Genomic DNA, 15,764 nt, shown 5'->3' on the forward strand with positions numbered 1-15,764 from the left:
GTGAAAGAAAGACTTGATTATTCCCAGGTTTAAAAGTCAGTGATGAACTTTTGTAATATTTGTCCTTGTTTATCAGTTCAGCAGTTAAAAGCTGACACACTAGAAGGATTTCTCTGCTTTATTCCCATCACTGTTCCTCATCTTGTCCTTCACAGAGCTGCTCAAGATCCTAATCTGTGCATAAAAAAGAACTCCATTCATCAAAGCAGCACAGACAACACCATCACACCCACACCTGATCTCTGTCTATATAAAATGTCAATGTCAATTTTATTTCTATAACACTACACACAACACCAGTTGACCAGTGTGCTTTACATCAATAAAAGATCATTATAATGATGTAAAAGATCATTATAACTCTCTGGATGAACGGACTCAGGTCTGTATACAGTATTATACATTACATTCTCATTCTGCTAATCGTTCAGCTGGAATTAAACACTTATATAACACTACCGTTCACTGCTAACACTACCGTTCGCTACTAACACTACTGTTCGCTACTAACACTACCGTTCACTACTAACACTACCGTTCACTGCTAACACTACCGTTCGCTACTAACACTACTGTTCGCTACTAACACTACCGTTCACTACTAACACTACCGTTCACTGCTAACACTACCGTTCGCTACTAACACTACTGTTCGCTACTAACATTACTGTTCACTACTAACACTACCGTTCACTGCTAACACTACCGTTCACTGCTAACACTACCATTCGCTACTAACACTACTGTTCGCTACTAACACTACCGTTCACTACTAACACTACCGTTCGCTACTAACACTACTGTTCACTGCTAACACTACTGTTCGCTACTAACACTACTGTTCACTGCTAACACTACCATTCAATGCTAACTCTACCATTCGCTACTAACACTACTGTTTGCTACTAACACCACTGTTCACTACTAACACTACCGTTCACTGCTAACACTACCGTTCGCTACTAACACTACCGTTCGCTGATAACACTACCGTTCGCTACTAACACTACCGTTCGCTACTAACACCACTGTTCACTACTAACACTACTGTTCACTGCTAACACTAGGGTTCGCTACTAACACTACTGTTCCCTGCTAACACTACTGTTCACTGCTAACACTACTGTTCACTGCTAACACTACTGTTCACTGCTAACGCTACCGTTCACTACTAACGCTACCATTCACTGCTAACACTACCGTTCCTTACTGACACTACTGTTCACTGCTAACACTACTGTTCGCTACTAACACTACTGTTCACTGCTAACACTACCGTTCGCTACTAACACTACTGTTCGCTACTAACATTACTGTTCACTACTAACACTACCGTTCACTGCTAACACTACCGTTCACTGCTAACACTACCATTCGCTACTAACACTACTGTTCGCTACTAACACTACCGTTCACTACTAACACTACCGTTCGCTACTAACACTACTGTTCACTGCTAACACTACTGTTCGCTACTAACACTACTGTTCACTGCTAACACTACCATTCAATGCTAACTCTACCATTCGCTACTAACACTACTGTTTGCTACTAACACCACTGTTCACTACTAACACTACCGTTCACTGCTAACACTACCGTTCGCTACTAACACTACCGTTCGCTGATAACACTACCGTTCGCTACTAACACTACCGTTCGCTACTAACACCACTGTTCACTACTAACACTACTGTTCACTGCTAACACTAGGGTTCGCTACTAACACTACTGTTCCCTGCTAACACTACTGTTCACTGCTAACACTACTGTTCACTGCTAACACTACTGTTCACTGCTAACGCTACCGTTCACTACTAACGCTACCATTCACTGCTAACACTACCGTTCCTTACTGACACTACTGTTCACTGCTAACACTACTGTTCGCTACTAACACTACTGTTCACTGCTAACACTACCGTTCGCTACTAACACTACTGTTCGCTACTAACATTACTGTTCACTACTAACACTACCGTTCACTGCTAACACTACCGTTCACTGCTAACACTACCATTCGCTACTAACACTACTGTTCGCTACTAACACTACCGTTCACTACTAACACTACCGTTCGCTACTAACACTACTGTTCACTGCTAACACTACTGTTCGCTACTAACACTACTGTTCACTGCTAACACTACCATTCAATGCTAACTCTACCATTCGCTACTAACACTACTGTTTGCTACTAACACCACTGTTCACTACTAACACTACCGTTCACTGCTAACACTACCGTTCGCTACTAACACTACCGTTCGCTGATAACACTACCGTTCGCTACTAACACTACCGTTCGCTACTAACACCACTGTTCACTACTAACACTACTGTTCACTGCTAACACTAGGGTTCGCTACTAACACTACTGTTCCCTGCTAACACTACTGTTCACTGCTAACACTACTGTTCACTGCTAACACTACTGTTCACTGCTAACGCTACCGTTCACTACTAACGCTACCATTCACTGCTAACACTACCGTTCCTTACTGACACTACTGTTCACTGCTAACACTACTGTTCGCTACTAACACTACTGTTCACTGCTAACACCAGTTGACCAGTGTGCTTTACATCAATAAAAGATCATTATAATGATGTAAAAGATCATTATAACTCTCTGGATGAACGGACTCAGGTCTGTATACAGTATTATACATTTCATTCTCATTCTGCTAATCGTTCAGCTGGAATTAAACACTTATATAACACTACCGTTCACTGCTAACACTACCGTTCGCTACTAACACTACTGTTCGCTACTAACACTACCGTTCACTACTAACACTACCATTCCCTACTAACACTACTGTTCACTGCTAACACTACTGTTCGCTACTAACACTACTGTTCACTGCTAACACTACCATTCAATGCTAACTCTACCATTCGCTACTAACACTACTGTTTGCTACTAACACCACTGTTCACTACTAACACTACCGTTCGCTGCTAACACTACCGTTCGCTACTAACACTACCGTTCGCTGATAACACTACTGTTCACTGCTAACACTACTGTTCACTGCTAACACTACTGTTCACTGCTAACGCTACCGTTCACTACTAACGCTACCATTCACTGCTAACACTACCGTTCCTTACTGACACTACTGTTCACTGCTAACACTACTGTTCGCTACTAACACTACTGTTCACTGCTAACACCAGTTGACCAGTGTGCTTTACATCAATAAAAGATCATTATAATGATGTAAAAGATCATTATAACTCTCTGGATGAACGGACTCAGGTCTGTATACAGTATTATACATTTCATTCTCATTCTGCTAATCGTTCAGCTGGAATTAAACACTTATATAACACTACCGTTCACTGCTAACACTACCGTTCGCTACTAACACTACTGTTCGCTACTAACACTACCGTTCACTACTAACACTACCATTCCCTACTAACACTACTGTTCACTGCTAACACTACTGTTCGCTACTAACACTACTGTTCACTGCTAACACTACCATTCAATGCTAACTCTACCATTCGCTACTAACACTACTGTTTGCTACTAACACCACTGTTCACTACTAACACTACCGTTCGCTGCTAACACTACCGTTCGCTACTAACACTACCGTTCGCTGATAACACTACCGTTCGCTACTAACACTACCGTTCGCTACTAACACCACTGTTCACTACTAACACTACTGTTCACTGCTAACACTAGGGTTCGCTACTAACACTACTGTTCCCTGCTAACACTACTGTTCACTGCTAACACTACTGTTCACTGCTAACACTACTGTTCACTGCTAACGCTACCGTTCACAACTAACACTACCATTCACTGCTAACACTACCGTTCCTTACTGACACTACTGTTCACTGCTAACACTACTGTTCGCTACTAACACTACTGTTCACTGCTAACACCAGTTGACCAGTGTGCTTTACATCAATAAAAGATCATTATAATGATGTAAAAGATCATTATAACTCTCTGGATGAACGGACTCAGGTCTGTATACAGTATTATACATTTCATTCTCATTCTGCTAATCGTTCAGCTGGAATTAAACAGTGTTCACTGCTAACACTAATGTTCGCTACTAACACTAATGTTCGCTACTAACACCACTGTTCACTACTAACACTACTCTTCACTGCTAACACTACTGTTCACTGCTAACACTACCGTTCACTGCTAACACTACCGTTCACTGCTAACACTACCGTTCGCTGCTAACACTACCGTTCACTGCTAACACTACCGTTCGCTACTAACACTACCGTTCGCTGCTAACACTACTGTTCGCTACTAACACTACTGTTCACTGCTAACACCAGTTGACCAGTGTGCTTTACATCAATAAAAGATCATTATAATGATGTAAAAGATCATTATAACTCTCTGGATGAACGGACTCAGGTCTGTATACAGTATTATACATTACATTCTCATTCTGCTAATCGTTCAGCTGGAATTAAACACTTATATAACACTACCGTTCACTGCTAACACTAGCGTTCGCTACTAACACTACTGTTCGCTACTAACATTACTGTTCACTACTAACACTACCGTTCACTGCTAACACTACCGTTCACTGCTAACACTACCGTTCACTACTAACACTACCGTTCACTGCTAACACTACCGTTCACTACTAACACTACCGTTCGCTACTAACAGCACTGTTCACTACTAACACTACTGTTCACTGCTAACACTAGCGTTCGCTACTAACACTACTGTTCCCTGCTAACACTACTGTTCACTGCTAACTCTACCGTTTGCTGCTAACACTACCGTTCGCTGCTAACACTACCGTTCGCTACTAACACTACCGTTCACTGCTACCATTCGTTGCTAACTCTACCGTTCGCTACTAACACTACTGTTCACTGCTAACACTACCGTTCGCTACTAACACTACCGTTCGCTGCTAACACTACCGTTCACTACTAACACTACTGTTTGCTACTAACACCACTGTTCGCTACTAACACCACTGTTCGCTGCTAACATCACTGTTCACTGCTAACACTACTGTTCACTATTAACAGTACTGTTCACTACTAATACTACTGTTCACTGCTAACACTACCGTTCACTACTAACACTACCGTTCACTACTAACACTACTGTTCACTATTAACACTACTGTTCACTACTAACACTACTGTTCACTACTAACACTACTGTTCACTGCTATCACTACCGTGCACTACTAACACTACTGTTCACTGCTAACACCAGTTGACCAGTGTGCTTTACATCAATAGAAGATCATTATAATGATGTAAAAGATCATTATAACTCATTATAAGGGACTCAGGTCTGTATACAGTATTATACATTTCATTCTCATTCTGCTAATCGTTCAGCTGGAATTAAACACTTATATAACACTACCTTTCACTGCTAACCCTACCATTTGCTGCTAACACTACTGTTCACTGCTAACACTACTGTTCAATGCTAACACTACTGTTCACTGCTAACACCACTGTTCACTGATAACACTACCGTTCACTGCTAACACTACTAAAACGACAGGCAAGGACAGAAATGTTTTAATTGAATAAACTGAGTACGGTCAGAAAGGTATGAAGTTAACCAAGCCAAAGGTATACCAGTAATTCAGCTAAACGGGTTAATTGGATAGTGTGAGAACTTGTATTAAAGACTGCACTCAAATCTTACAGGACAAAAATTGTTTGTAGTCCAACATCAGCAGACATTTCTGGAACCCAGACTAATGATTCAGACACATTATTGTCACTAAGGTGAACATGAACCTGTGTGGAAACTGCTTTTTCCAGGAGTTTAGAAATAAAAGGCAGATTTGATATCAGACAAACATGACTGAGATTATTGGGATGAGGTTTTTTAAGAATGATAAAGTTATGTGACAGAGCAGTGAGGTGAGCGCAGACACACAGGCTTCAGCAGGTGAGTTTATAAAGGAGTGAGAGTAAAATATAAAATGTCAGATTCAGTGGGAAACTTAAAGGAAGAGAGCAGTGAGAGGGGGATCAAAAGGAACACTGGGGAAACACACACACACACACACGATCAACAGGAACACTGGGGAAACACACACACACACGATCAACAGGAACACTGGGGAAACACACACACACACACACGATCAACAGGAACACTGGGGAAACACACACACACACACACACGATCAACAGGAACACTGGGGAAACACACACACACACACGATCAACAGGAACACTGGGGAAACACACACACACACACGATCAACAGGAACACTGGGGAAACACACACACACACACACGATCAACAGGAACACTGGGGAAACACACATACACACACGATCAACAGGAACACTTGGGAAACACACACACATACACACACGATCAACAGGAACACTTGGGAAACACACACACACTTACACACACGATCAACAGGAACACTGGGGAAACACACACACGATCAACAGGAACACTGGGGAAACACACACACACACACGATCAACAGGAACACTGGGGAAACACACATACACACACGATCAACAGGAACACTGGGGAAACACACACACACACATGATCAACAGGAACACTGGGAGTCACTGTCTATCAGAGAGTCAGAACATTTAGATCAGTAGAGACAGATCTGTTACACCTTCACCTGACTTTATTGTAGTGAGCAGATCCAGCTGTAGTGAGCATCCATTAACACTCACTACACTGCAGTGAGTGTGTGAAGGTGCAAATCTATACACAATCAGATCCAGGGACATAAAAAACAACACGTTGCTTCTTTTACTTCTTCTCAATTATTTTATTGTCAACGCGCAATATACAATGTAGTATCTGTGACACACACACACCTATAAACATCCCTACACACAAACACACACATTCATACACAACCATCCATGCACATCTATAAACATCCCTACACACAAACACACACACATTCATACACAACCTTACACACACACATCCAAACACATCCCCACACACACAAATCCATACACATCCCCACACACACACATCCCTACACACAAACATCCATACACATCTATAAACATCCCTACACACACGCATCCATAAACATCCCTACACACAAACACACACACATTCATACACAACCTTACACACACACACATCCAAACACATCCCCACACACACACATCCATACACATCTCTCCCCCCCCCCTCCCCCCCCACACACACACACATCCCTACACACAAACATGCATACATATCTATAAACATCCCTACACACAGTGTTGTAATGTAACGGAGTACAAATACTTCGTTACCATACTTAAGTAGAAATGTCACGTATCTGTACTTTACTTCGCTATTTAAATTTGTCAACTTTCACTTTTACTCCACTACATTTTCTAGATAAAATGTCTACTTTTACTCCGCTATATTTCCACTAAGCATCTTCGTTACTCGTTACTACAAAAAAAAAATTTTTTAAAAAATAATAATAATAATAAAATTGCGACTGCAATAAGGGAGGTTTGGCGAATCACAGCTCCTAGATTGCATTACGCTCTGCACGCTCTATTTCAGCGTAATGTTGCCAAAAGGAGGCGGAAGCACAACTGAACCTGAGCCACAACAGAGCCACAATTTTTACTGTGTTGCGGCATGGCGGCATGCGGCTCGGGAGCCGCGGTTTAGCCACCTCTGTCGTAGACGACCACCCCGACGATAGTGGTGAACAGGGTGAAGAAGATAACGGTATACACCCGTGGCCGTATTTGCAAGAAATATTTCTGGACATTGGAATGAAAGATTCTTCCTACCGGAAAAGTGCCAATTATGTCTACCGAAAATCACTGAAATTTTACTTTGTACTTTTGATAATTAAGTACAGTAAATATCAGATACTTTAAGACTTTTACTTGAGTAATATTCTAAAAGGTGACTTTCACTTCTACTGAAGTCTTTTTCTAGTACGATACTTGTACTTTTACTCAAGTATTGCTTTCTAGTACTTTATACAACACTGCCTACACACACATCCATAAACATCCCTACACACAAACACACACACACATTCATACACAACCTTACACACATCCATATACATCTATAAACATCCCTACACACAAACACACACACACACACATTCATACACATCCTTACACACACATCCAAACACATCCCCACACACACACACATCCATACACATCCCTACGCACACACACACAAACATCCATACACATCCCTACACACACATCCATAAACATCCCTACACACAAACACACACACACATTCATACACAACCTTACACACATCCATATACATCTATAAACATCCCTACACACAAACACACACACACACACATTCATACACATCCTTACACACACATCCAAACACATCCCCACACACACACACATCCATACACATCCCTACGCACACACACACAAACATCCATACACATCCCTACACACACATCTATAATCATCCCTACATGCAAACATGCACACACATTCATACACAACCTTACACACACATCCATAAACATCCCTACACACAAACATCCATACACACACACACTTATAAATCCCTACACACACACACATCCATGCACATCCTTAAATACACACACAAATCCCTATACATCCTCACACACACACAAACACCCATACATATCCCTACACACACACACACATCCATACACATCCCTACACACACACATCCCTACACACACACATCCATACACATCCCTACACACACATATACACACACAAGCACAGAAGAGAGGAACATCTGTAATCTATTGCATTCTCAGCTACTCACTTTCAGATTAAAAACTGTTAAAAACGTCAGCACTCCTGTAAACATGTCTAGAACATTTGTCTTCAGAGCTTTATGTAAATATTTATTGATATCTTGTGTTAATCTCTACATCCTGTACACAGCGTTTCTTTAATAAACACATGCAATAAGAAATTCTAAACAAACTGAAGTCATGATCAGATAATAACAGGAAATGCTGATGGTGCTGACTTCCTGTTCCAACAAAACCACTGGCTACTACCTAACAGTAGAACATCACCTTCAGTGGGACTGTGTAGCCCTTTGGTTCCTGATGACCTGAGGAACCTGGGTAATCCTCACCTGTGTTCTCTAGAGGAACTCAGGACTACTGCTATCTAAAACTGAATAATCTGAATAATCCAGAAGAGAAATGAGGAATAAAGAACTCACATGAGTTATGTTATATATTATAAACACATTCTGTACAGGCAGAAGTATTTAATTATACTCCATCTACAGTATCTGACCAGCTTAGAACTGTGGGGAATATAGTGATACAATTACAACAGTTATTATACTTTTGTACTATTCTATAATAATACTGATGATGATGAGGAGGAGGAGGAGGAGGAGGAGCAGTTTGCCTCTCTAAGGACTGAAGGCTCTGGAAGACTCAAAGTCAGACATACATTTGGGCTTGATGCCTTTGCTGTTGTAGTAGTCCACCACCTGATTGGGCACCTCAGCCAAGACGCTTTTAGCCAGCGCTGCAGGAGAAGCCTGTGAGAAAAGGAGGAGAAGAAGAGAGGAGTAAAATATCACACACTGTTGTGAAGGAGGTAAAGCAGTGAAGCGTCTCTCTTATTTCACTCCGTCTGCAGAACAGGTAGATGAGAGACATGATACACAGCAGGACCAGGTTAAAAATAAACATGTGTACATGGGTGCACACACACACACACACACACACATCCCTACACACACACGTCCCTATACACACACACACACACACACACACACATCCCTACACACACACACACATCCCTATACACACACACACACACACATCCCTACACACACACATCCCTATACACACACACACACATCCCTATACACACACACATCCCTATACACACACACACACCCCTATACACACACATCCCTATACACACACACACATCCCTACACACACACATCCCTATACACACACACACATCCCTATACACACACACACACATCCCTACACACACACATCCCTACACACACACACAACCCTACACACACACAAACACACACACACCCCTACACACACAAACCCCACACACACACATCCCTACACACACACACACATACCTACACACAGACACACACACCCACACCCCACACACACACATCCCTACACACACACACACACACACACACACACACACCTACACACAGACACACACACCCACACACACATCCCTACAAACATATACACACACACATCCCTACACACACACACACACACACACACCCCACACACACCCATCCCTACACACACAAGCACACACATACACACACAAACACACACATACACACACACCCACTCACACACACAAACACACACACATCCCTACACACACACAAGCACACACATACACACACACCCACACATCCCTACACACACATACACACACACCCACTCACACACACACAAACACACACATCCCCACTCACCACACACACATGCCCACACACACACCACACCCCCCCACACACATTCACACACCATACACATCCCCACTCACACACACAGACCACACACCTCTCCATACACACACTCACCATACACATCCCCACAGACACCATACCCCCCCCACACACATCCATACACATCCCCACTCACACACACACACAAAGCACATACATCCCCACATACACACCCTCACCACACATGCCCACACACACCACACCCCCCCACACACATACACACACACTCACCATACACCCCCCCACACACATCCCCACTCACACACACAACACACACATCTCCACACACACAAGCACACACGCACACACACATCCCTACACACACACACATCCCTATACACACACACACACACACATCCCTACACACACACATCCCTATACACACACACACACATCCCTATACACACACACATCCCTATACACACACATCCCTATACACACACACATCCCTACACACACACACATCCCTATACACACACACACACATCCCTACACACACACATCCCTACACACACACACAACCCTACACACACACAAACACACACACACCCCTACACACACAAACCCCACAGACACACATCCCTACACACACACACACATACCTACACACAGACACACACACACACACCCCACACACACACATCCCTACACACACACACACACACACATACCTACACACAGACACACACACCCACACACACATCCCTACACACATATACACACACACATCCCTACACACACACACACACACACCCCACACACACCCATCCCTACACACACAAGCACACACATACACACACAAACACACACACCCACTCACACCCACACACAAACACACACACATCCCTACACACACACAAGCACACACATACACACACACACCCACACATCCCTACACACACATACACACACACCCACTCACACACACACAAACACACACATCCCCACTCACCACACACACATGCCCACACACACACCACACCCCCCACACACATTCACACACCATACACATCCCCACTCACACACACAGACCACACACCTCTCCATACACACACACTCACCATACACATCCCCACAGACACCATACCCCCCCACACACATCCATACACATCCCCACTCACACACACACACACAAAGCACATACATCCCCACATACACACCCTCACCACACATGCCCACACACACCACACCCCCCCCACACACATACACACACACTCACCATACACCCCCCCACACACATCCCCACTCACACACACAACACACACATCTCCACACACACAAGCACACACGCACATACACACATCCCTACACACACTCGTACACATCCATACACACACACACAAATATGCACACATACGCACACGCACACGCACACACACACACACACGCACACACACATTGTTCTGAATCCAGCTCATATTGTGCTACATTATTAGATCAAAATAAAATCCTGGTGGTTTGCCGGTTTAGTATTCAAACCCTAACACATGCTTCAAAGTCAGAAAAAAGTCACAAAAAGAAGAAACCACATCAGAAGAAATCATTCTATTTAATTCACCTGTTCTGTTTGCTTCAGATGCACCATTTAATTCACATATTCTACTTGAATAATCTCTTCTATTTGATTCACATTTAGACGTGTTTTGTTCGATTCAGTTGTTCTGTTTGATTCACCTCTTTTATCTGATTCACCTGTTCTGTTCTCTTCCTGTCACCAGTCCATTAAGAGAATATCAAAATTCTGCTGTTTCTGCATTTTAGTGCTCTTGAAGTGTAACACATCCTTTAAAGTGACAAAGAGATGAAACCAGGACACGTAACAGCAGAAACACAAAGATGTGAAGGCACTGTGAGGATGTGGTGTATTTATCACACTGTAGCTGGTGACAAATGGGTTTGGACAAACGGGGGGGGTGCAGATTGCCTGTCTAAGCACGTTTGTGTTGAGAAAGTGCCATGGTGTGGCTGTTCTGCTTTTAATGACATGCCACAATCAATTCAACACACCACCAAATTCTGGGATCTCAAACAGCACTGCCAGAGAGAGAAGGTGTTTCTCACACCAGCTTCTGATTGTAAAATAATAACAGTTTCATTATTACTACAACAATAAAAGTGACGAATTTGAATACATTTCATAGAAACTGGAGGACTTCTGTGCTTCACATATAAAGTGCTGAGCTAAATGAATTCAATTCTCCCACAGAAAGAAACACTCTGCTTGTAAGGTCGGCTGTTAAGCCAAAATAAAGTTCATTTCACAATCAAAGTAGTTGAAGTTTAACAAAAGCACATGTGTAGACGTTGATCAAACCTCCACCTGATACAACCCTCACTGCAGGGCAAGTTTATTGGTGTCAACTTTAAAGGTGGGGTCTCCGTTGTTTAAAAGCCAATGTTGACATTTGAAATCACCAAAACAAACACGCCCCTAACCCAAATGGGTCCCACCCCTGTATTGATAGCTCCGCCCACAAATACATACGTAACCCAGGCAACTAATGGAAAGAAATGTGTCTTTATCATAGCTGAATGGAAGAACAATACGATTGCAGATAAACAAACAAGCAAAAATGACACACAAGCATAAACATGTAAAGGACAAAGGCATATATTAGTTCTGTGTAACGAAGCAAAACCAACGTTACTCACCTATCGAGAAGGAAAAAGCACCTCGGCGTCTTAAGTAAAGTTGGTCACATATTCACAGATTGGAGTTTCCTGAGTCACTAACTCCTGAGCTAAACGCTGTTACTTCACAAAACACGGTTGTAGCTGCAGCGTTTAGCTCAGGAGTTACTGACTCGGGAAACTCCAATCTGTGAATATGTGGCCAACTTCCTGCTCCTTCAGTTCTCTCCAGCGCTGGAAAGCTGATCCTATATTAACACGTCCTACTTCTTACCTTATCGTAAGTCTTTCTTCGCTTTCTTTCTTTGTTTTTATCCTCCATGTCAATGTTAAAACCGCTTTCTGCTAATGTCACACATGCGCACTGAACACTCTCTCCGCCGCATATTGACAAGACACGCCCCTTTCTGCTCATTGGCTACACGTTTGTTTTGATTTTTGTTTTGTTTGTCGTCCCGACTCAGTTTTCTGAAGCATTTCTCAAACAATGGAGACCCCACCTTTAATGATGAAATGGGGCTGTCAACAGTCCTTTGTAACACTTATTCTTTTAAACCCAACAAATTAGCAACACAGATCTACTTGTTTACAATGCTGCTGCTTTACTCAGCACTCATCCAGCTTGAACAGGGAAAATAACCACACGGTGCCGTTGCTATAATCTTGTTAGGAACATTCACTAACACGGGAAAGGGTGGAGTTAAAACCTTTACTACCAGCTCCTGGAAGACCTCAGAGCTATAGATTTATATTTCCACCCACATCTACCCATATCCAAAGTGATGCGATATTTACATCCATTCATATATACATTATGTTCAGTTCACCTGTTCTGATAGATTGAGCTGTTCTGTTAGATTGAACTGTTCTGATAGATTGAGCTGTTCTGTTAGATTGAACTGTTCTGATAGATTGAGCTGTTCTCTTCGACCCAGCTGTTCTGATAGATTGATCTGTTCGGTTAGATTGAACTGTTCTGATAGATCGAACTGTTCTGATAGATCGAACTGTTCTGATAGATTGAGCTGTTCTGTTAGATTGAGCTGTTCTGTTAGATTGAGCTGTTCTGTTAGATGGAACTGTTCTGATAGATTGAGCTGTTCTGTTAGATTGAGCTGTTCTGTTAGATTGAGCTGTTCTCTTCAATCCAGCTGTTCTGATAGACTGAGCTGTTCTGTTAGATTGAGCTGTTCTGTTAGATTGAGCTGTTCTGTTAGTTCAAACTGTTCTGATAGATTGAGCTGTTCTGATAGATTGAGCTGTTCTGATAGATTGAGCTGTTCTGATAGATTGAACTGTTCTGATAGATTGAGCTGTTCTCTTCGATCCAGCTGTTCTCTTCGATCCAGCTGTTCTGATAAATTGAGCTGTTCTGATAGATTGAGCTGTTCTGTTAGCTTGAGCTGTTCTGTTAGATTGAGCTGTTGTGTTAGATTGAACTGTTCTGATAGATTGAGCTGTTCTGTTAGATTGAGCTGTTCTGATAGATTGAACTGTTCTGATAGATTGAGCTGTTCTGATAGATTGGACTGTTCTGATAGATTGGACTGTTCTCTTCTATCCAGCTGTTCTGTTAGATTGAACTGTTCTGATAGATTGAGCTGTTCTGTTAGATTGAGCTGTTCTGATAGATTGAACTGTTCTGATAGATTGAACTGTTCTAATAGATTGAACTGTTCTGTTAGATTGAGCTGTTCTGTTAGATTTAACTGTTCTGATAGATTGAGCAGTTCTGTTAGATTGAGCAGTTCTGTTAGATTGAGCTGTTCTGTTAGATTGAACTGTTCTGATAGATTGAGCTGTTCTGTTAGATTGAGCTGTTCTCTTCGATCCAGCTGTTCTGTTAGATTGAACTGTTCTGATAGATTGAGCTGTTCTGATAGATTGAGCTGTTCTGTTAGATTGAGCTGTTCTGATAGATTGAACTGTTCTCTTAGATTGAGCTGTTCTGATAGATTGAACTGTTCTGTTAGATTGAGCTGTTCTGATAGATTGAACTGTTCTGTTAGACTCAGCTGTTCTGTTAGATTGAGCTGTTCTGATAGATTGAACTGTTCTCTTAGATTGAGCTGTTCTCTTCTATCCAGCTGTTCTGATAGATTGAGCTGTTCTGTTAGATTGAGCTGTTCTGTTAGATTGAGCTGTTCTGTTAGATTGAGCTGTTCTGATAGATTGGACTGTTCTGTTAGACTCAGCTGTTCTGTTAGATTGAGCTGTTCTCTTCGATCCAGCTGTTCTGTTAGATTGAACTTTCTGATAGATTGAGCTGTTCTGTTAGATTGAGCTGTTCTCTTCTATCCAGCTGTTCTGACAGATTGAGCTGTTCTGTTAGATTGAGCTGTTCTGTTAGATTGAACTGTTCTGATAGATTGAACTGTTCTGTTAGATTGAGCTGTTCTGATAGATTGGACTGTTCTGTTAGACTCAGCTGTTCTGTTAGATTGAGCTGTTCTCTTCTATCCAGCTGTTCTGTTAGATCGAACTGTTCTATTAGATTGAGCTGTTCTGATAGATTGAACTGTTCTGTTAGATTGAGCTGTTCTGATAGATTGAACTGTTCTGTTAGATTGAGCTGTTCTCTTCGATCCAGCTGTTCTCTTCGATCCAGCTGTTCTCTTCTATCCAGATTTTGTGCAGTCACC

At 42.2% G+C, this 15,764-nt stretch overlaps 1 protein-coding gene across 1 annotated transcript in view; it reads right to left on the reverse strand.

The window, feature by feature from the left end:
* Positions 1–9,387: 9,387 nt before the first annotated feature.
* The window catches only part of cpne4b (copine IVb), a 33,555-nt gene continuing 27,178 nt past the window's right edge, over positions 9,388–15,764 (reverse strand). The window contains exon 16 of the mRNA XM_060897138.1: positions 9,388–9,519. Coding sequence (XP_060753121.1) covers positions 9,388–9,519 — 132 coding nt within the window. The remainder of the gene's footprint in view (positions 9,520–15,764) is intronic.

Source organism: Tachysurus vachellii, chromosome 21 (assembly GCF_030014155.1).
Source record: "Tachysurus vachellii isolate PV-2020 chromosome 21, HZAU_Pvac_v1, whole genome shotgun sequence".
NCBI classification, from domain to species: Eukaryota; Metazoa; Chordata; class Actinopteri; order Siluriformes; family Bagridae; genus Tachysurus; species Tachysurus vachellii.